Here is a 23,633-nt window from a genome sequence, read left to right as displayed (position 1 = left end):
GGTCGGGAAGATACCCTGGAGGAGTGTATGGCAACCCACTCCAGGATTTTTGCTTGGAGAATCCCATAGACAGAGGAGCCTTGCAGGCTATAGTCCATGGGGTTGCAAAGAGTCAGACATGACTGAAGCCACTTAGCACCCACAGGCTACTGTGAAGTTTAAATGAGGTAATACATGTTCTTTATTCAGTGTTTGGCACACACATACTTAGTTTTACTATTAATACTACTGCTACCATCTCTCCAAATCTCTAGATTTTATCTGCATTGCATTTAGTCATTCCTTATGAGTGTTTATTGAGTGCCTACTCTATGCTGGACTCTATTACCCTTTTGGCTTACCAACAGTAGTGAGATAATGCCTACCCTCAAGTAATCAATCAGTCTAGTGCTTGAAAGGTATACGTCTGTGTTCCAGAAGCTGCCTGTACCACAATAAGAACATTTTTGCTCTGAAGACAAATGAGTGGTTTTTGTATTTCACAGACTAACTAAAATCCTTTTCATAGTAATTTATCCTGCTGTCCAACTACAAATAAAACATCAAACTTTTTCTACAGACTGAAGAACGCAAAGATAGCGATGATGAGAAATCAGACAGGAACAGACCTTGGTGGAGAAAGCGTTTTGTTTCTGCCATGCCCAAAGGTAATTTTATAAGATATCAGAATGCAATAATAGCAACAAGAAGCAAAGCCCCCGAATCTCTTTCAGAGAGCTAAAATTTCAACTCCTCCGGGAGATTCTCGCGGGGCCTAAGTTTCGTGCTGTTTTGAGGTTATAGAAAATGCTTTTACTCAGGTGAATGCTCAGGTACAGCTTTAGAAGTGATAGTTCCTGTTCTTTGCAGGAAGTGGCAGTGGTTTCATAAATGAAAGTCAGGCAGGTCACAGTTGTTTAAATATTATATTCCATTGAAGTTAAACATGTAGGACTTTTGACATATGTATTGCTAATAATTACTGCAGGAAAAAGGGATGCTCTTAATAAACAAACATTGAAAATTCATTCTTTACATTCTTGGAATAAACTTAAGCTTCTTATGTTTATAATCATTGAGAATGATAATACCCTGAATATTAGTGTTTATTCTGGAAGGCAGTTGTGTAGCATTGTTCGCTTTTTTTGTGTGAATAGCCTGGCATCATTCCAATAGGTATTGAAATCTGAGTTGGCAAAAACATCTCTTCCAGGAAGGAGAGATTATCCAGGACTAAAGGGAAGGGCTTCTTCTGAAGGCCTTTTCTTGGCACTGTGGTGCTCAAGGAGCTGAGGAGCACTGCTTTCACGCCAGACTCAAGCCCACTAGAGGAGGAGAGAATGAGGCTCAGAGCTTTGAATGTGTTGTGTTTTTTTGAGCAAAGGTTAAGAGGCAGTGGTTTTGATTTAGTCCCAATAGATTCCTGTTAAATCCTTCTTCCTGTGGCAGATGACCTCAAAGCAGATTCTGAAAACTTCTTTAAGAACCTTCAATGCTATGTTAAGAATGATAATCAGTGGACACTCGGGATTTCTTAGCTTTTAAACTTTTCACCTTCCTTCCACTTAGAAATGTTGGCACACCAGTTAACTCCAGAATGACTGCTGTCTGCCGAGTAGTGCAGTATGTTATATGTCACACTACTGACTTTATTTAATTTCCAGCTCCTATACCATTTAGAAAGAAAGAAAAACAAGAAAAAGACAAAGATGATCTGGGGCCTGACAGATTCTCAACACTCACAGGTTTGTAGACCCATGGACTTCCTGGCTCCTTCATTCCCAGAGCACATATTTCATAACACTTTCTCTTGGGTGCCATAAACGTTGCCTTTTTAGACGAGTGTGTCTGTGTGTGTACAGTGGGGAGTATGTTCTTCATAGCTCTGTGGTTTCCAGTTGGCGGCCACAGTGTGCTCTTCCTGCAGACCGCCACCACCATCATCATCCTCATTGTCATAACTTCCGTTTATGATGAGGTCCCTGACCCTGAGCCTCTGGGCCTGCGCTAGCACCCGACATCTTAGTGGGATGATGACCTCCCATGCCTTTGAGGAAAGTGTGGTGACGGTTTTAGCGCTGTGCATGCTGTATCTTTGGATCATTTGACAGTAGTTTTCTTTAATGTTGATCGTAGAAGTCTCAGTTTATTTCCATCTATAGTTCTTGATTATTCAGGGTCACTGAAATTCTGTTTTACCTAATCGTTTCCTTTTTTCCCTGAGACATGTTCAAACAGTATCAGTAGATTTGTAAACTTGACCAATTTTTTTACAGCTTGAATCATTTTAACATTGCTATCTGACCCAAGGAAAATATAACTAGGGGTTGGGTTCTTATCTCATGTAGCATTTGTATTTTTGCAGCTTCTTTTTGGCATATTATGAATGAACACTCTAAAAGGAAAAAGTATGAGAGGTAGTGTTGACAACGCAGCCTTGAGTTTGATAGCTGTGTACTGTCTCCAGTGACTGCAGAGCATCTGGAGGGAAATTAATTTCTCATCTCTCTTTTTCTTATGTTGATTTTAAATTATTTGTTATCCTACTCAGGTAAAATGAAGGTTTTTATTTAAAAACGGGATAAGTTGCAAAAGAACATCCTCCTCAAAGAGCTCAGCATAGTACAGGTAGAATCCCGTTTCACTGCATAGCACCGTCATGTCTAGCTCTGAAATACATGTAGGCATGTATACAGCATACCTCCCTGTTTATTTAATGTCCCAGCATACCTCCCTATTTATTTAATGAAATGACTTCCCTGGAATAAAGGGGTTTTAACAGCAGTAGCTGTGCTTTCAGGCCAGGTTTCCTGCTGAGAGCAGTCAGACCTCATTCAACCAGCAAATACTTGTTGAACATCTGACTCATGCCAGGCACTGTGCTAAGGGTTGTAGGTGTTAAGTCAAATCACACATGAATCTTGGCATTTAGTCTGATTGAGAAGAATTGGAAAGGCATCCTTTTGGCAAGATTTTCATGTTTTCTTACCATGCTCCTCATTTTAGAACACCACCACCATTTACAGAGTGGAATACTCAATGAAGAAATTTCAGGTTTTCAAAATGTTTGAATTAGTAACTTTGGAGAAGCTTTAAATTATTTTTTACTCATGTCTTTAGGTAATACATTTTTCTTAGTTCTTAGTGCCTAAAGGAGAAGCTAAGTTGACTTAAGTTTTTCCCATAAAATATTTCATTTTGTTTGTGTCTGTTTCAAGCAGTTTAGCTGCCCTACTGGTGCAGAAATTTCTACCCACTCTTAATTAATGACTCAGTGAGAAGTATCATTAAATCAATTTTTTTAAATGTTATGAATTTCTTAACAGTCTGTCCATCATCTCACCACCTTTTCTTTTTTTCATATTCTCTCTGAATCTTTCCATATCTAGATATGACTTTTCATGATTAAATCAGAGTTGTATCCTTTTACATGTTATTTCATAAACCCTTTCCCAGTTTCCCCTAGACATAGGTGGTTTTTTTAATCATTATTGGCTCTTAGATCATCTGTCATGATTTTATGGCAATGTAAACCATTCTCTTGCTTTTGGATGTTTAGTCATATGCAATTTTTTTTTTTTTTACTATGAAAAACTATTTAAGATAAGTTGGAATACTCATCCCCTTGTACATATAACATTTTTTATATGTTTTAGTTATTTGTTCTTCTTGTTTATTGTCCTCAGGTGAATTTTTTTTTAATGGCATTATAGAAATAAAGGTTATAAGCAACATTATTGCTTTCACTATGTTTAGCCTTTTTTCAGAGCCTTTAACAGCACTCAAAACCAATAGCAGAAAGAAGATTTTGTAACAATAAAGGTTTTGTAAGTTTGCATTTTGAAGAAGAGCATATTTTATTAGGACTCTCTTACCATGCATTCAAATTATTATAGCAGAAATTAAATTATTTTGGCAGTTGTTTCTCCCTACAGTTTACCACAGTTTTACAGAGACACGAACACTAAATATTGTTTTTTGTGGAAAGAGAAGAAGAGCCTATGAGCATACCACTTAACCTCTTTCTACTTTAATTTCCTTTTCTTAAAAATAGGGTGGTAATGGTACCTCCCTGTAGGGTTATTGTTTAGCACAGTTCCTGGCACGTGGTAAGTGCTCAATAAATGTTAGCTGCTAGTCACATTACTTGCCATTAACACATAGGAATATATGAATTCTAGTGATTTTTTTAATATATGTTTTAATATATATTTTTAAAAAATGGGATTCTACCAGAGTGTGATATTACCTGCTTGGCCTAGGTCTGTCTCAGGAATTTACATTTCACCGTGGAACTATGTTTTGTCCCATAGATCTGTAGCACTTCTTTGCTTTCTTCACTGTTAATTAGTGACTGCCATCTGACCCCAGGAAAACATACCGATGTGCTTATTTTGCTGACAGGATAGTGGGCCTGTCAGTAACCAGGGCTGCACCTGTGATGGTGGTAAACCTTTTCTCTGTGTACCCCAGGTACAATTCAACCACTCTCCCATCATGTCTAGATTCTCTGGGAGCGCCTCTGACACCACTGCATGCACGAAAGTGCTCTCTCTAGTCCGGCATCCGTAACTGTCATGGTGAGATCCAGTGAGATAGAATATAAATTATCTGAAGGTTTTAAATACGGTGTAGAGAGAAAAATTCATGAAGGAAAAGTGGAGGAAGGCATTTAAAAAGTATTTAAAAGGGTTAAGTTTTAAGTCTGAATACGTTTTTTTCCTCCTTCAGCATAGAGATGTCTGAATAAATGAAGCCTGCATATAAAAATGCTTTGTTGGAAGTTCTGTTAGCATGCCTTGCTGATAACAGTGATTTGAGTGTAAACACTGTAGAATCCTATCATCCATTCAGTCTGCACTGAACTGTTTGACAATGTCATGCAGAAATCTGACGATGATGAGAAAGTGGAGCTAATCATCCTGATTTCGTGCCTTGGCACGGCTCTCAGACCTAGGATGCGTAGGCAGCTGCATGGTGCCTCTTATAACACTGAGATATGTGCTCTTTTTACGTCTTACCTCCTAATCCGCCTTTGGGATTATGCTACTGGTGTCGTACTAACATCAGAGTGGGTGCAAACCAAGGGGCGCTAATTCTCCTCCTCTCCTTTCCCTCCCGCAGATGATCCCAGCCCGAGACTTAGTGCACAGGCTCAGGTCGCTGAGGATATTCTGGACAAATACAGGAATGCCATCAAACGCACCAGCCCCAGTGAGGGAACGCTGGCAAACTACGAAAGTGCAGGTGATCATCCTGATAAAGAATGGAATAGGAACTTTTATATCACTGCCATGAAAGTGGTCTGAACTGAAAGTAGCCTTTCTTTTTTAACCTTTTCTTTTATATTGGAGCATAGTCAGTTGACAATGCACAGCAGAGCATCTCAGCCGTACACACACATGTATCCATTCTTCCAAGTAGCCTTTTAGTAGCTCCCGTAAATAGTTGTCAAAAAAAAAACATGATATAGTCCCCAAGATTAATATTACAGTGTTTTTGGAAGAGTCTCTGACAAACTGAACATGAGTTGGCTCAAGGGGGACTCACAGGAGCCTGAGAAAACCTCCTACACTTTTAAGTTTTAAAATAACAAAAAAGTTGGAATCGTACAGTGAAGGTCTGTTATATTCCATCTGCCTAGACTTATCAGTTGTTAAGGTTTTGCCACATTTTTTATATGTATTTTTTTCCCGAAGTATTTGAAATGATCTCCTAAGAATGGAGATTTTTTTTCCACATCGGCACAATATCTTTATTACACTAAGGAACTTTTCATTTGTTTTGATTGCATACATGCATGTATTATCTAAATTGATAAATTAGAAACATAAAAACAACTGTGGGGCACCATAGGTCTGTGTTGGCTGCATTTGTGAGTTTGTCCCCGGCTCATTCTCAGGCAGGGAAGGTTGGGGGCGTCCCTTGAAGTGAGGATGAGGGGTCTCAGTGTGGGTCTGGCCGAGGGAGTCACAGCCAGCTGCTTCCTGACTGGGCAGGATTCCACATCTGTAAAACGAGGGTGTTATGCGTGAAATAATTTCTGAGGCCCCTTTTAGTTCTGTGATTCAGTGATTGTGATTACAGAGTATTATCTTTATTAAGTTAATAAAGGTTTTCATTGTTTTGGATTACAGAATATTCTGGATTAACTTGCTTATCCTTTCTGCGGGGGGTGGGATTTGTTTAGAAGTCATGGGCGACGGTGAAAGTGCACACGACTCCCCTCGTGACGAAACCCTGCAGAACATCTCCGCTGACGATCTCCCGGATTCCGCGAGCCAAGCGGCCCACCCTCAGGATTCAGCCTTCTCTTACAGGTATTTCTTTTATGTGATTTAGAACCTTTGGGTTTGAATTTTTCATCACCATTGCAGTCACTTCAAGTCAGGTGTTTCTTTGAGTCCCTTAATAAATACGTAAAGCAGAGAGGTAAGAATGAAGGCTGTGCGCTGAGAAGACTTTGCTCGCCCTGTGGATGTCATATATCAAAGGCTTTAATTCAGAGAATGAAAAACCAAGCGAACCTCATGGGCTCACAGGGACCACATGCTGTTGAGTAACCCACTTCCGCAGTAAGCCTACTGGAGCCCTCCCAGTTTGTCATCTTCCTCATTCCCTCAGTTTCTAACACGGTTTGAGAAAATGACTTTAGGAGCCTGAATAGTTGTGCACGGGCTTAGTTGCTCCAAGGCATGTGGAATCTTCCTGGATCAGGGATTGAACTCCTGAATCCTGCATTGGCAGGCAGATACTTTACTACTGAGCCTCCAGGGAAGTCCCCGGATTATCAGTTTTAAAGCACTAATCATCTGTCCATCTCTCCGTTTCTGTCTCTGTCTTTCTATCTTTTTAAACTTTTTATTTTAGAAACTTTCTAGCTTGTACAAAATGGAAAAATACAGTGATGTACCTGTTCCCCAGATCTAACTGTTACTAATACATGGCCAGTATTGTTTCATGTTTACTTCCTCCCCCACTTAAGTTAAACAAACTCTTAATAGCATATCATTTTATTTACTTTTATTGAGGTATAGTTGATTTATAATATTGTTTAAGTTTCAGGGGTACAACATAGTGATTCACGATTTTAAAAGATTATACTCCATTTATAGTTATCATAAAATAGTGACTATTTTCCCTATGCTGTACATATCATTTTATCATTAAATATTATGGAGCTTTATACTTTTTTCCTATGGTAAAATGGGGTGGGGGGTAGTGGAAGACAATTTTTATTTTCCAGGCATGACTTCACTGCTTTACATAGATTCGGAGTCTACAAAGTAGGCAAATATTACAGTTGATTGAGTTGATTCGTAAGTTACTCAATTTCAAGGAAGCAAACCATTAAGGTGGGTCTCAGAACCAGTCAGATGAGGTGAACAAGTGATAATCCTGCAATAGGAGCAAACTCTGGCTTGCTCTCGGAGGTGTTTTGACTCCTTTTTTGGGGAGGCAGCCTCAGCCATTTTGAAGAAGCTCTGGTCCCTGCCCTCCAAGACCCTCCCAGGATGAAGGGCTGTGTTGTTGAGGAGGATGTCTTGCTGAAGGATGCTCTGCCAGGTGGGAGCAGGAGGTTCAGTGGTCAGAAATTGAGCGGGTTTTGGCTCAATACAGAGTTTTGATCAACAGGGCAACAGAAAGGTCTTCTTGTCACAAGCTTGTCTTGTGGCAGGATCAACATTTCTTGAGAGATGTGGTGGAAGGCTTCTTAGTGTGGGTGCTGAGATGGTCCTTATGACTTCTGTTGATTCCTTCCCAGCTTGGGCAAAATCTGGCTTTCTGACTCATTATCACATTTAGCATAGAATTCAGTGGATGTTGGAAGGTCAGAAAGGATTTGTTTGATTTTAGTGACTTTACCAAATGGTCCTTACTCAGAGCACCTTTACAACCTTGCTTCTCAGATAACCAGAAGGCCCACTCCTTAAGCAAGGTGTCAGTGAGTTAAAAATTATCTTTTATTTATGACCGCTTGAAACATTTGAGTCCTGAGCTAGCCTATTTGTGTATGTGTGTGTGTGCTAAGTCGCTTCAGTCGTATCCGACTTTTTGTGACCCTATGGACCATAGCCCGCCAGGCTCCTCTGTCCATGGGATTCTACAGGCAAGAATACTAGAGTGGGTTGCCATGTCCTCCTCCAGGGAATCTTCCCGACCCAGGGATCAAACCCATGTTTCTTATGTCTCCTGCATTGGCAGGCAGGTTCTTTACCACTAGCACCATCTGGGAAGCCCATTAATTTGTATAATAAATATGATAATAGTTTATAGAATGTGACCATATCTGGACAAAGAAATGATTGTATCTTCATCTGTTTCTTTAGAGATGCAAAAAAGAAACTGAGGCTCGCTCTTTGCTCTGCGGATTCTGTGGCTTTCCCAGTGCTAACCCACTCAACAAGAAACGGTTTACCAGACCATACAGACCCAGAAGGTAGGTTGCTACTTGAGAGTTTATTTTTTTCTTATGCTTTATAGGAACCATATGAAACTGCCAGTTTTCAACGGTATTTAAACTATACAGCAGTTCCATCCTGTTCCTTAACACATTTATATTAGCATCAGTTAGGGCACCTGGATTACTGATGGTTTGTGAAAATGTTCTCTGATTGGTTCTGCTTAGTTTTACTGATACAGTCGTAACTGACATCCCACAGGCTGAGGGATGACCTTCAGCTTATGTAAAGCCCCTGGAGCTTCTCAACAGTAACAGAATTCTGATGTTTTTTTATTTAGACAATGAAATTGTCTGCTTCTTAAAAGTGCAAATAGCTGAAGCAATTAACTTACAAGATAAGAACTTAATGGCTCAGCTTCAGGAAACAATGCGTTGTGTGTGCCGCTTTGATAACCGGACCTGTAGGAAGCTGCTGGCTTCTATTGCCGAAGACTACAGGTAACATCCCCAGCCTGTTTCACTTGCACACCTGTTTTCAGCTGCAAGTATTTTCTTCTCAGCCCTTATTTCAGAAATGAATGTAGGCTCACTGCAAAATGCTAGGCTTTCCTGGATGTAGATTTCCAAGCAACATATGTGGATATTTAGTCTGGAAGTGTAGTTGTAAGCGAGCAGCTCTTACTAGGGCTTCCCTGATAGCTCAGTTGGTAAAGAATCTGCCTGCAACACAGGAGACCTCAGTTCGATTCCTGGGTTGGGAAGATCTGCTGGAGAAGGGATAGGCTACCCACTCCAGTATTCTTGGGTTTCCCTTGTGACTCAGCTGGTAAAGAATCTGCCTGCAGTGTGATTTGATCCCTGGGTTGGGAAGATCATTGGAGAAGGGAAAGGCTACCCACTCCAGTATTCTGGCCTGGAGAATTCCATGGACTGTATAGTCCTTGGGGTCGCAAAGAGTCGGACACGACTGACCACCTTTTACACACTTACTCAGATCTTACTAACAGACTACAGTTGACTTCAGCTTTGCCCAAAAGCATCTTTTGGGTGGAGGTGGGGCCAGGATAACTAGGATGTCATTTCCCTCTTTTAGTGGTGATAGAAAAGACTGCTTCTGTGGACCAGGGAAGCAGGAGAAGTCCCAGGAATTGTTACCGTCTGCCTGTTGCCTGTTGTTGCTGACATTTAAGTTGAGAAGCTTAGGAAGTAAAGAGGCTTAGGGAATGCGTGATCTAATGATCGTTGCATTTAGAATATAAGCAGATAATTAGTGGTATATTTAATGATCTGACGGTATATAAACCTGTATTTTGTTGTTATTTCAGTCTTGTAGCAATCAACTTCCTCTTAAGTACGGGGTTCTACCAGCATGGAGGCTGTGCTCCAATACAGAACAGACCAGCGATGTGAAGGGAATTGGTAGTGTTTAGGGAGTTAGGGAGCTGAGTGTTCAGACCAGTAGATGATATTCTGCACACACATGCAGAACGGTTCTGTTTCTTTCTTTCTTATTTTTTTTTAATTGAAGTGTAGTTGAGTTACAATGTTAAATTAGTTTCAGGTGTACAACATAGTAATTCTCTCTTCTTAAAAAATATACTCCCATTAAAGTTGTTATAAAATGTTGGTTCTGTTCTCTGTAGTGTACATTGCATCCTTGCACCAGGTTCTGTTTTTTGTTCTGCTGTCTTTTTTTTTTAGTTTTTGGCTGCACTGGGTCTTCATTGCTTCGTGAGGGCTTTCTCTGATTGTGGTGCACGGGCTTCTCATCGCGGTGGCTTCTCTTGTTGCAGAGCACAAGGGTGTGCGGGCTTCAGGAGTTGCAGCACGTGGGCTGTAGCTCTCACTCAGTAGCTGTGGCACGCAGGCTTAGTTGCCCTTCAGCATGTGAAATCTTCCCGGAACAGGGATCCAAGCCGTGTTTTCCTGCTTTGGCAGGCGGACTTGCAACTACTGGACCACCAGGGAAGGCTTGATTCTGTTTCTTCACCTGGCAACATAATCAGTTCTCAGGATGGTTGTCTGCACCCCAATAGGCTCATTTGTAAAGCCAGAGTCTTTGAGGTAGTTTTTTCCTTTGGAGAAAAATCAGGACTGTTAGTCTCCAAAAAAAGTGTGCGCTGTGCATGTCTGGTGTCCTGCAGAGCGTCTTTCGTTTTAGGAAGAGAGCCCCCTACATTGCCTACCTCACTCGCTGTCGACAAGGACTGCAGACCACGCAGGCTCACCTGGAAAGGCTACTGCAGAGGGTTCTGCGGGACAAAGAGGTGGCCAATCGGTACTTCACCACCGTCTGTGTGAGGTTGCTGCTTGAGAGCAAGGAGAAGAAGATCAGGGAATTCATTCAAGGTAACCAGAGACCCTCCGGTGAAGCCGTATGTCAGCGGGAAAATTTGGGAAGTTTTCTCTTGCTGCTTTTTAAGTACCTACCTGTCTTAAGAGCAGTTCCTTAAATTCCCAGTTATTTCTTAGTAATTAAACCTTGATGTTCAACCAATAAATGTCGTGTTTATCCTGGTTGAATATCTGTAGTTTATTAAAAAGTTGGAAAAATTAACAAAGTTTTGGATGCATCCAATTTTTCTTTTTTTTTTAAACAAAGCATATCATTTTGTAACAAACCTCTTGTTCTTAAACTTCTACACATGTCTTACCTTTCTTCTGTTTTTAATGATTTGGATGTATTTTCTCCCCAAATGAAACCATGCCCAGATATTTCGGACTTTGAGAGCATAGTAGCTGCACAGCTAGTGGATTATGATTCTAATAGTTTTCTGCTTTTAACTCCTTTCTAATAATTTCCAATTTAAAGTTGTTCAAATACTCTATTTCAAAATGTATTATTTTGCATTGGAGACTTTCAGAAACTCACAGCCGCTGATGATAAAACCGCCCAGGTGGAAGATTTTCTGCAGTTCCTGTACGGCGCGATGGCCCAGGACGTCATATGGCAGAACGCGAGCGAGGAACAGCTTCAGGACGCTCAGCTGGCCATCGAGCGAAGTGTGATGAATCGGATCTTCAAACTTGCCTTCTACCCGAATCAGGACGGGGACATACTCCGTGACCAGTGAGTGCTCCTGCCTGTGATGGACTAAATAGGACTACCCCAGCCCCCGTCGTTTAGACAAGCTGTTCGTGAGACATGATATCTGAGTAGTCAAGGGAAAGATAGGTCCTTTTCTCACCTCTCAGAGTTACCAGACCGCACAGAAGGAAAGTGCTCTGTTCTCAGAAATGCGCAGAATCGGGCTGGAGGGTCGTGTACACTGGTCTGGCTGTTGTGGAAGGCACTGCTGCAGCTATTCTTCCCTTCTATCTACCCTTACCCTTCAGATCAGGACTCAGACCTCACTTCCTTGGGGGAAACCCTTCCTAGCCTGTCTGTCTGGGTGAGATGCCCTGGCAGCGCTGCCTCAGGCCTGGATACCTTTCTTTAGCACGTGCCACCATTGCAGTTTTACTTGGAGTCGTGGTTTCTCAAGCTGGCACGGCTGACATTTCGGGCCAGATGATTCTTTCATGTGGGGGGCTGCCCTGTGCCTTGCGGGACTTGTAGGTCATGGCTGGCCCTGGCTGGTGGTACCCACCAGCTGTGAGAACCACACTGTCTCCAGACACTGCCAAGTGCCCGCCCCTTGGGGGCAGAACCACCCCCTGTTCCGGATCACTGGCTTGTGTGATTGTTTGATGAACGCCCGTGTCCTCCACTGGATGGTTCCTTCCGTGAGTGCAGGAACACAACGCTTCATTCATCTCTCCATCAGGGCATCAAGCACAGTCTGTGACTTCCGATACGTACTTTTTATTTATTGGGAATGATATGTATTTGAATATCAAAATACCAAGAAGTGTTTGGCATATGAATTAAATCTCAAGAAAACCTATTTTTCAAAACAATCCTAAAAATACTCATCTTGAAAAAAAATATCCAGAAGGGTAACAGTGGTTATTTGGGGATAGTGAGACTCAGCATTTTAACTTTCTCCTCTTCTGCATCTTCTTGACCCCTGGTTTCTGACCTGCCCCCACGTGTGTTGCTCAGTGGCCGCCATGCACCCCCAGCAGTGACGGTGGCTCACTGTGCCAGCGACCCTGAGGGGCCCATGTAATCGGACCTCAGGGTGGGACACTGGTGGTGTCTGTGAGATTTTTTTTTTTTTCATGGAAATTTTAAGATATCTCATGTATGTTTGAGAGAGCCCACTTTCCTGTGATGGGTTAGGATCGTTCCCACCTGCCTCTCTCACTTGTTCCTAGTCTCGGGCTTTTTACCACCACCCCCCCCCACCAAGTTTCTGTATGCGGTTTGCCAACTGGGTTCTGTTTTCTCTCCAGAGCCCCAGTTTTTGGCTTCCAGGGTAAGATAAGGAATGGGGACATTCAGACCACTTTCTGCGGAGAGCACCTTTGAAGCCGACTGTGCCTCTCTGTCATCTTTGCAGGTTTATAGAGAGTTAGCACTGTGTTCTGGAAAGAAAACTCAAAGGCAGGAAAACTGGGTTTAGCCTCTGCTGCTAACCACTGTGTGGTCTTAGGGAAATCCTTCACCTTTTTAGGTCTAATTATTGTCATCTCTGAAATGAGAGGTGAGCGTCCTCAGCATCCCTTCTCCGTCAAAGCATCTGTGATCTCCAGTTTCTGGTCTTTGACCCCTCCACTTCTTCTTGGGCTGTTCACCAGTTAGTTTGTCCAGGTAGCTTGCAGGCTAAGGGCTCCCCTCCCTTCTCCTGTGGATGCTGCCCTGGTCCAGAAAGGAGGGGTTCCCACTCTTCTGCCTGCATCCCCTTGGTTCACTGAGCCTTTCTAAGCAGATCCTAAATGTGAGAGTCTTTTTTACCAAGACAGAATACTTATAGCTAAGAGAGTCTCAACTGTAATGATAATCTGTATCTAGAAGTAAGTCTAAAATGGTTTAAATGTGTTTTGAGAAAACTGATTATGACTACCTGTGTACCTTCTTTTCTAAATTATATATTTACATATGTGTTTTGGGGCATTTTCAGGGTTCTTCATGAACATATTCAGAGATTGTCTAAAGTAGTGACTGCAAATCACAGAGCTCTTCAGATACCAGAGGTAATACAGTTTATACAGTATGGGTGGTATTATTCAATTAAAGGTGGCTTGGTGTACTATGTACATGTTACCAGTTTTTCAGGGAATAGTAAGTTACAAAAAACCACTTGCCCTGGATGTCGTTCAGTCGTTTAAATTCTCAAAGTTCTTTCCGTGGATTAAAATTCCCTAGCCTGAGACAGGACCTTAGTAGTGAGCAGTGAGCGGAGGGAGCGCCAGCCTGGGGGAGCCCCCGCCCTGACACCACCCCCTTTAGGCAGGGCTTCCTGCCTGCAGCTTACTCCTCCTGCGACAGCCATGCTCTCCACTGATGCTTTTATAAAGTCATATAAAGCCTCGGAGTCCTAACCACTCAACAGCCAGTGTTCTTTCCAGAACATTCTGCAGGAATATCCCATATGAAGGGATCTGGTGGAACTTCAAAGAAAGTGTGAAAACTCCTGTCCAGGAGTGGGAACTGAATCTGAATGTGACCTCAGAATTACCTTTTAGTTCCTGAAACTAACATTTTTACCTGTCTTACACCTCTTACAAAATCAGAAAACAGGAAAGTTTTAGGTATATGAGTTTTCTGGTTGTTTCATTAGAATCCGGATATTAATTGGCATAAAATTTTTTAATTTTCCTTGATTTCTAGAGCTGCTGCAACACAGGTACATACTAATTTTTAAGCTATTTTAAAAGTAGCTTGTCTGTGCTTTTGGAATCAGCTGCGATACATAGATAAGCCCCATTCTAGCTCTTTAAGAAAGATAATTGTTTGAAATTTTATGAATTCTAGGTTCTGTGTTATCATATGCCTCTATTACTGTATATGTGGGAGGGTTGGTTTGTTTGTTTTTCCTTTGGGGCCGCATCATGCAGCTTGGGGATCTTAGTTCCCCAATTGACCGGGGATGGAGCCTGGGCCCCTGGCAGTGAGAGCTCAGAGTCCTAACCACTCAATGGCCAGGGAATTCCCCTGGGTGGTTTTATTTTAAAATGCAAAGCAAATAATTTAAAAACTTAAAAGTTAGGCTTCAATCCTGAAGTGGGAGGACAGGGAGGAATTGCAATTTGGTTTTTCTGAAAAAAGGAAAAGGCAGCGGCTTCACCCATCCGCCTCCTGACGTGAAGGTTGCTCTGGTCACTGCCTTCCCTCCAAGACCCGCATGACGTCTGTGTGTGGTCTTGCTTAGGTTTATCTTAAGGAGGCACCGTGGCCCTCGGCACAGTCAGAAATCAGGACAATAAGTGCTTACAAGACGCCCCGGGACAAAGTGCAGTGCATCCTGAGAATGTGCTCCACGATCATGAACCTCCTGAGCCTGGCCAACGAGGACTCCGTCCCAGGGGCAGATGACTTCGTCCCTGTGCTGGTGTTTGTGTTGATCAAGGTGGGTCCTGGCTACCGCCTGTGAGAAGAGTTTCTTTGGCATCCTGAGTCGGAGGGGTGTGCAGAGGGTCTCCCGGTGTTGCAGACTTTGACTCTTTTACAAGTTTCCAGCTCTGTGATACTCAGGAAGAAAGTAGCTAACGTCAAGTTATGTTCTGTCCAGAAGTTAGGATTTTCCAAAGAAAGGAAGAGCTAGATTCCTAGATGAACATTTTCAGCTTTTTAAAGCAGTGCCTGAAGGTCTTGCTTGGAGCTCAGCAGGTAATTACTGAATGAATGAATGAGGGCAGGTTCTCTGGTCATAATGTTTTTGCCATCTTCTTTCATGTTGAATTCTTCATAGTGGTTATCACATAAACTACTACATTTTCCTGTCATCTTTCTCCTCTTTAGACCTCATGTTTTGTAATTGTACCACATTGTTTTTTTTTGTTTTTATTGTTTTTAAAATTACTCTCTTTTAAAAACAGTGACACCTCTTGTCCTTTTTGACTTTAAATGTCACCATTTAAATGGTTTATTTTGAACATTTTGGTTTGGAGGTGGGGACCCTGCAGTTTGGGTGCACAAGAGCCACCCAATAACTGCCTCACTCATGAGTTCCAGTCAGCTCAGCCTGCTGGTGATGTCTAAAGTGTATTTGACATATAGCTTACTAATTCTTAATGTTGCGGTATTTCTGCAACCTGAACTCTTAGCTCAGAGTCAGAACCCTGACTCTGAATCAAGTGTGCGATCAGCCTTCCCCCCTCCCATTGCCCGCTGCTCGTCTCTCTTCCACAGGTGATGTGTTTAGTCTACGCAGAGCCAGTCTAAGCCCCTTTTCAGGAACAGGTCTTAGCTTGTCCTCCAGATTTAACACACCTGAACCTGGAGGTGAATGAGCAGGAGTTTTTCTGTGCCACCTCCTGCAGCAGAGGGCCTACTCTTTTTTTAGTTTTTTTTTTTTTCTTTCTTGGCTTACTAAGCAGATATACTAAGCATATAAACAGATATACTTACTAAACAGATATAACTGAATTTGTCTGCAGCATTTCCTTCCTTATGTAACATTCTGGAATCCTGGGATGCTGAGTAAAGCCACTGGGATTAGTTCAGCCTCTCTAAGGACCAGTGAGGTCAAGTGCTTTGTTAGGCTAGAAAGCTCTAGATAGTTGAGCTAGGATTAGAACCTGAGTCTTCTTTCCAATACACTGTTGCTCCTCACAGTAACTCAGGTTTGCAAATTAGTTCCAAAAAGGATTTGGGGGATTATTTTCAAAAGGACTTGTATCTCTTTTTCACAGAAAAACATTTGAGAGATGTTACCATAAATGATTTTTGCAGCTGAGTAACTGACTTGATTTTTCACTTCTCTAGGCAAATCCACCCTGTTTGCTGTCCACTGTTCAGTACATCAGTAGCTTTTATGCCAGCTGTCTGTCTGGAGAGGAGTCCTATTGGTGGATGCAGTTCACAGCAGCCGTGGAATTCATTAAGACTATCGATGACCGAAAGTGACCCAGACAGAGGCCCACCGAGGCAGCGGAGTGTCAGCGGGGCAACAGATCCTAGAAAACGCACCAGCTGCTCTGAAGGCTGAAGATGGTTTTTGTATAATACTGTACAGTGTTCAGACCTTTTAAAACAAATCTTTACTAAACAGATTAATGAGCTAACAAGCAGGTTCTCTTTTCTTTGGGTTCTTTTCCTTTCTGAGTTGCATATTTCATTAATTTCTTGTCCCCACATAGAGAATAGTACTGCAAAAAGGGACCACATTTTTCAGGTATTTTGAAATACAAAAAAAAAAAAAAGCGCAAAACAAAATCTCCTAGAAAATTCCTAGATCTCTGTTTATGGATACTCATTCATTCTTTTCATAAAGAAAAAAAAGAACAGCACACCTCTTTCAAGATGCTGTCTAATCTGGGATGCATCTAACAGAAGGAAAATACCAGTTGCACTGAGGATTATAATAGTGGTGACATTAGTGGCATTATCTATAAATACACTCACCTAAATTGAAAAGCTAAGAAGGAAATGTAAATATGATATATATTTATATTTGATGTAATATGGACGTCTTCAGATTCTAATAAACAAGGAATATTGCTGATGGTAGGTTGTTGTCATGTACCCTCCTGTGAAATGGTTTCCTTGACAACATTTAAGCTGAGCTTAAAAGCAAAAGGCAAACAAATACACAGAAGTATTTATTAAAGAGTGACACAGTTTATTGAACTTTCTAAGTATGGAATTTGATGCACAGGGCTGCCTTTGATGAGCGGTATAGAACTCATTGACTATATCACTTAGACTTTCTCACCCTGGACGTCTTTGAGCCTGCAGTAGGAGATAGACTGACTGTTTTAATCATCACATGTGGCATACAAAAGGAACAGTAGATATCTAATCCATCCTTGTGGTACTTCTCATCTGAAATGCTAAATACAGTGTAGAAACCCCAGCCAGAACTCCTTACAAACCTTTGACTGTAATATATTTTTGATGATGATTCACATTGAATGCACAGACCAGGAATTCAGTGAATGTCGTTTTTTTTAAAAACTAATTTGTATTGTCTGCTTTAGTGATACAGGTTTTACTAGTGATAAACTATTTTAATCAACCATACAATTCTTACGGGGAAAAATCTATTTTGGCAGTTTTCTGTGCCTTGTTTCCCTCTTCTGAACAAAAGTATGTGTTTCTGAATTTTGGTTTGATCGTGTGTTGCTGATTAATCAGGAATGGGTTTTGGTGTCTGAGAAACAGGCCAAGGAGGCCCACCAAAGCTTCAAGCACAAGTCTTACACATAGGCCATCACTGACTGGTTTTGCTCTGTATGTTTCCTAAACGTGTCTAACTTCTTCTATGAAACTTGGTCCCCTCCTCTGAGTCTCTTGTTGCTGGCAGCCTTTCCAGGCATGTTTAAGGGAACTGTGACCAACAGCCTTGAGCAGATAAGGACAGAGGCTGTCTCCTCCCTCTCTCCAGGAACTCTGCTCCCCTGTGCCTAAAGAAGCTGGGTTTTCTTTCTGCCTCGACATCTTCTCATTCCTTTACTCTAAAATACTGAGATAAGTTGCAGAGGATTGTGAGATGTGGTTTCTGCCTTTTAGGGGCAGATCAAAACTAAATAGTACTGAAAAATGTCCTCTTGAACGTTAGATCAGGAATTCTATGTACAGTCATGCTTCGTGGACTGTAACGGTCAAGCTCGTTTAGGTCTTAGCAGTCAGATCCCATCATGGAAACTTTACAAGACAGACAAACTGTCTTAACATGATTTCTAAGGCTGAGGAGGGAGTTCAGCATTTGATTCAATAAATGTTAAGTCAACAGAAGACTTGGAATAGTTGAAATCTATTGTTTGGGGATTTAACTCATAAGTCAATGCGATTTTTCACCCCCATGATGGTTACTAACTCTATTCCATGTTGTTACTATGGCAATAAATATGAAGATGTGGACACTGCATGGGGCTCTTTTCTGTGGAGAAGGTGGTGAGTTTGTATCTCCTGGAGGCAGGAGGGTAGGGCTTTGCAGGGCTTGAGACAGTTGTGAGAGGAGGACCTCAGAGATTCGGCATCACAGTTACATCCGAGATGGAGGCGGGTGCTTGTGTCTTGACTCAGGTGCCGGCAGAGAAGCGCAAGCCCAGCTGTTTAAGGTTAAGCTGTTTTCTTCCGGAAGCCCGTCGGGAGTAAGGACTACTTCAGCGTTAATGTCACTGGTAGTTTTTGTAACAGTGTTTAGTACAGTGTTGAGTTCTGAGTTTAGGAATTGGGAACTGTCTGCGTGGGCTTCCCAGGTGGCTCAGCAGTGAAGCATCTGCCTGGCAATGCAGGAGAGTGAGGTTCGATCTCTGGGCCAGGAGAAGGGCATGGCCACCCGCTCCAGTACTCTTGCCGGGGAAATCCATGGACAGAGGAGCCTGACCGGCTACAGTCCGTTGGGACTGTAGAGTCAGACACAATTCAGTGACCAAACAACTGTGTGTGTGGCAGCGGTGGGTGTGAGATAGAGAGTAATCTGATTTTACTCCTTCAGGAAGGGAATAGTTGTCTTTCAGCTGTTTCTTACCACACTTCTTCCCAGTACATAGGTTATATGAAGGATTGTGCAAAAATATAAAATCACACATAGAAAACCTTTGGTAGCCACCAATTATAATGTGGAATTTACAAAGATAATGAATGTTAAGTGTTCACTAAAATTCTGTGGAATTATCTAAAGAAAAAATCAGTTCATATTTTGTATTAATACCCTGCTTCTAGAGACAGTTAATAGAATTACAGATTAAAGATTGTCTTTTATTTGTAAATTTATTATTTTTTAAATCTAGTACACATTTTGTTTTCTTTCTCTATGTCAAATCTCAGCCACAGTTAACTGATGTCTCCTGCTTTTTCTTTTTAAAAAGCTGCTTATAAAAGCCTGTTTTATACAGATATGAAATCACTGTAAGAGGGTTAGGCTTTGTGAAGGATGGAAAATAGATGTGGATGAGATGCATGGGTTTTTCTTTCCCTGTTGTGTCCTGGAAACCTTTGTTTAATGTCGACTTTCAACATACATGTTCCTGAGGTACATAAGCGAGAGAACTAAAATCTGTCCCAGGCAATGACGCGGTCTAGTTTTGGCCACAGGAAGCTGTAGCTGACTGTGCATGCCGGTTGGCACTGTTTCCCCATTGCCTGCTGTGGGAATTCCATGGCCAAGTGAAGATCAACATCGTGAAGATTTAACAGTTCCTGTGTCTGATGAGATTGGGTGTGAAAAAGGAAAGTAGGAACACACTTGCTCAGAATTGTTAGTGGATTGTGTCGAAGTGATAGAATCATTAATGGACTCAACGTCCTCTGTTGATGTGCGTCCTCGACTTTCCCTTCCCTTTCTATTCCTGCTTTATTTTGTAAGGAAAAGTCTGCCCTGTTTAGTTCTTAGTAAGCTTGTTCTATATGTAATTGCCATACTTTGGGGGGAAAGTCAGAAAAGATCTTCTTGAAGCTCAAGGAATTTTTGGTTGAGTAGATGAACAGTGATGAGATATTTGAGATACTTTGCCAGAATGCTTGAGAATTGCCGGATTAATAATCATATATTTTAGAATGTAGGTTACCCAAGGAGTAGGGTGACCAGGAATAGCTTTATTACTCTTGAGAATACTTGGAGAAAGGAAGATATGCTTTGCTTCAGTGTCAAGGTTGGTGTGGTTGAGCTGTGGCATCACCACAAAGCTGCATGTCCCACAGGCCTGTGCTCATCGAAGGTTAAATATCCGGGAGAGAAAGCCCTCTACACCTGGTTCGTGGCAGATAGTGTGGGCAGGAGCCACACGCCTTAAGAATTCATCTCTGCTGAGTTGATGTTCTGTCTTGTCTACTGTATTCTTGTATTTCACCTGTATGAAACAGCTTTGTACTGCCTCTCCTCTTGAAACTGATAAAAACCTATAAGCCTCAGTGAATGAGCTTGCACCATCTTGTGTATGTACAGGAAACCCATCCTGTCTCCTAATGTGATTACTCATGTACAATATCATTGTGTAAAATTGATTAAAAAGGGAGAGCAGTTGAATTCATTGGGTTTTATGTTTCCATCATCTCTTTTGTATTCAGAAGCATTTCTGAAAATATCTCTGACTTCTCAGATATGACTAAGGTTCTCCATGAATTCACACTCGTCTTTTTCATCTGAACATCTAAGGGTATTTGTTAACTACACTACAGGAAGGAATTGGAATCATCCAGCAGTTGGTAATGAGATGGTGCACATTTACTCCTTTAACACGGTTCCCGTCTGAACCCTGTATTTGGTAGGCTATTCATCAGCCTCAGTTCTGAGCGCAGAAGTCCTAATCATGGTATTCACAGGAGCCTTGATTAATCTTCTCAGTTGAGGGGAGTTTCTATTAGCCAAGGAGCCCTTGTTGCAGAGGCCAGCTTGTTCTACTCGTGGAAAAGCACTTTGTTCATATTGATTGCACTTAATTTGGAAGGAAACATTTAAAAACTGGTTTAGGGTTCAGTTTTCACTCAGTCTGTTTAGTATTAAAGTCAATGCTATGACTTTCCTAGAACTGAAAACAGAATTCAACTTTTGCCAATTTGGAATTCCCTGTGTCACCTGGACTCTTGTTATATTTGTGCCTACTCAACCCTCTCTAAGTAAGTGGCTCTGCGGCTTTTCCCTGAGGATGCAGAGCTAGTGATGGTGTTCAGCTAGGACTCCCTGCAGTGGTGCCTGTAAAATATGTCACGATCCTGGAAAGTGAAATCAGGTCAGAAGCTCCTCTTAGCTGTAAATGTGTCTCTACCTAGAGATTTAAGCATTCATTGAAGAACTTTCGAGTCAGTCACTTCATTCCAGAAGAATCCTATTCCATCTTCTTAGGGTGCCAAAATGCAGTACGAAGACTTTAGAAAAGAAAAAAAAATTTATCAAAGAGGCAGGAAAATCTGGTTATGAGGATCCAGAAAGCATCTTCCACATTTTGTGCTAAAATGGAAAAAGCTCTCAATTCTGTCATTGAACCTGTTGTCAACAGTGAACATGAAAACCATGGTAATCTCATTTCTGTTAACTAGGATTTCAGCATATTGCTGGGCCAAATCATTAAATTTTATGCTCCTGTAAAAAAGAGTATCCAGTGTGATTTTTAAACATGGAACATTTTACTTTAGCTCTCTTTAGCCCTACTAGTTTGTAGTTTTGACAGAACTTTTGTCACCAAAACTGTTGGTTAATATATGTAACTGCTGATGCTTCATATCAGTAATTCCTAGTGAATTTAGTCAAGAGATCTGTCTGATCTAATTCATTCTAACCAAATAAACTACAATCTTTGGGAAAGTGAAAATGTTAGTCACTCAGTCGTGTCTGACACTTTGCGACCCCATGAACTGTAGCCCACCAGGCTCCTCTGTCCATGGAATTCTCTAGGCGAGAATACCGGAGTGGGTAGCCATGTCCTTATCCAGGGGATCTTCCTGACCCAGGGATGACATTCAGGTCTTCTGCATTGCAGGCAGATTCTTTACCGTCTGAACCACCAGAGAAGCCTACAGTCTCTGGGGGTGGCACTCAAAACAGGTCCAGTTTTAAGTGCCCTAAGGCAGTTCTGTAAACCATTGTTTTCAGACCTCACTGTTAAGAATCACCTGATGCTCTTGCTGATAAACCAGCATGCACAGGGGATGGGACAGGAATCTTTAAACAAGTACTCCAGGTGGCTCATTGCGGAACTTTGAGCAGCACCATGAGTCAGCATTTCACAAAGTATGAGCTGGAGGACCACGTGCACTATCCACCTGGGATGATCAACTGCTGACTCATTATTCCTCACAGGGCACATTGAATCAATTTTGGGGGAAGAACAGGAGGAAAAATCTGCATGCCTAGCAAACTCCCCTTCTGACTCTGATGCTAACTTAAAAATGTGTGATCTGTGAAAGGTATTCAATTCCTAAAGTTTGGGCTCCACCTCCCCAAGGTGGAGCCCCTTTTAAAGGCTACAGGGCCTGGCAGGGACTTCCCTGGTGGTTCAGTGGTTAAGATTCTGCACTTCCCACTCCAGTATTCTTGGGTTTCCTTTGTGGCTCAATTGGTAAACAATCTGCCTGCAATGCAAGAGATGTGGTTAGATCCCTGGGTTGGAAAGATCCCCTGGAGAAGGCAAAGGTTACCTACTTCAGTAGGCCTGGAAAATTCTATGGGCTGTATAGCCCATGGGGTCCCAAGAGTTGGTTGGACATGACTGAGCGAATTTCACTTTCACTTTCTTTCTGTTGCAGCTTAAGGGTAGCAGTCTGGGAGTGAGCCAGCCTGGTGGGGTGGGGGAAGACAGAGAGAGGTGGGCACATAAGAAAGTCACACATATATGTATATATGTACATATTTGTATATCCACGTATACAAATCCATGTATACAGAAAAGAAAGTGACAGGAAGGGAAGGCGCTAAGGCCATCCCACCAGCACAGTGTCACAGTGATGTCCTGAAACACCTCCTCCACGGCCAAGCTGGGCCACACCAGTGGGATCATCTAGATCATTCTTGCCACTTCCTGGAAAGCCACAGGTTTCAAGTGGTATGTGGTTGTAATGTCAGGTCCAGGAGCTTGAAAATGGTTCTTAGATCTGCCAGTAATCAAATCTAAGGCCAATGAAAACCTCTTTGGAGGGTTTTTCCAGAGTTGGGCTCTACTACCTCTGTGGTCCTGGACATCCAGGCTTGGTGAATATATATGTATATATGGATTTATACATGGATAGGCAAATATGTATATATATGCATATATATGTGTATATATGGGGCTTCCCTTGTGGCTCAGTGGTAAAGGACCCACCTGTGGTGCAGGAGCCACAGAAGATGAGGGTTTGATCCCTGGGTTGGGAAGATCCCCTGGAGGAAGGCACTGCAACCATTTCAGTATTCTTGCCTGGAGAATCCCATGGACAGAGGAGCCTGGCGGGCTACAGTCCATGGGGTCGCAAAGTCGGACGTGACTGAAGAAACTCAGCAGGCAGGCGCGCGTGTGTGTATGTACATATGTGCGCGTGTGTGTATTTATATGGTCTTGAAACAGTTCTCCTGTGCCAGCATTTAACTCAGCGGTGTAGTAGAGTGCAGTGACACTGCGGAGGTTGCCGGCATGGACCATGGGTGTTTGGAAACCCTGATGGAAGGGGCTGCCCACTGAGCTGACTCAAGGAGGGACTTGAGACTCCAGGCAGTGAACACTAGTTTAGTCACCCAGCTTCCTTCTAATCTGGTTTAATTAACTTGAACCAGGACTGATGTATTAT

The 23,633-nt window shown here is 42.1% G+C and overlaps 1 protein-coding gene across 4 annotated transcripts in view; it reads left to right on the top strand.

Moving 5' to 3' along the window:
- The window catches only part of GAPVD1 (GTPase activating protein and VPS9 domains 1), a 71,420-nt gene extending 51,013 nt beyond the window's left edge, over window positions 1-20,407 (top strand). For 2 of the 4 annotated variants that reach the window (XM_065928452.1, XM_065928450.1), the window contains exons 16-26: window positions 560-647; window positions 1,644-1,724; window positions 5,104-5,226; window positions 6,170-6,299; window positions 8,310-8,419; window positions 8,722-8,881; window positions 10,545-10,732; window positions 11,240-11,453; window positions 13,390-13,462; window positions 14,641-14,838; window positions 16,197-20,407. In XM_065928452.1, the coding sequence (XP_065784524.1) occupies window positions 560-647; window positions 1,644-1,724; window positions 5,104-5,226; window positions 6,170-6,299; window positions 8,310-8,419; window positions 8,722-8,881; window positions 10,545-10,732; window positions 11,240-11,453; window positions 13,390-13,462; window positions 14,641-14,838; window positions 16,197-16,337 (1,506 nt within the window). In that variant the 3' untranslated portion in view covers window positions 16,338-20,407. The remainder of the gene's footprint in view (window positions 1-559; window positions 648-1,643; window positions 1,725-5,103; window positions 5,227-6,169; window positions 6,300-8,309; window positions 8,420-8,721; window positions 8,882-10,544; window positions 10,733-11,239; window positions 11,454-13,389; window positions 13,463-14,640; window positions 14,839-16,196) is intronic. The other 2 variants (XM_065928454.1, XM_065928453.1) reach the window with 1 other exon arrangement.
- Window positions 20,408-23,633: the final 3,226 nt, after the last annotated feature.

Source organism: Muntiacus reevesi, chromosome 3 (genome assembly GCF_963930625.1).
Source record: "Muntiacus reevesi chromosome 3, mMunRee1.1, whole genome shotgun sequence".
Taxonomy (NCBI): Eukaryota; Metazoa; Chordata; class Mammalia; order Artiodactyla; family Cervidae; genus Muntiacus; species Muntiacus reevesi.
Note: the sequence above shows the minus strand (reverse complement) of the source record. Positions and strands in the feature narration are given on the sequence as shown.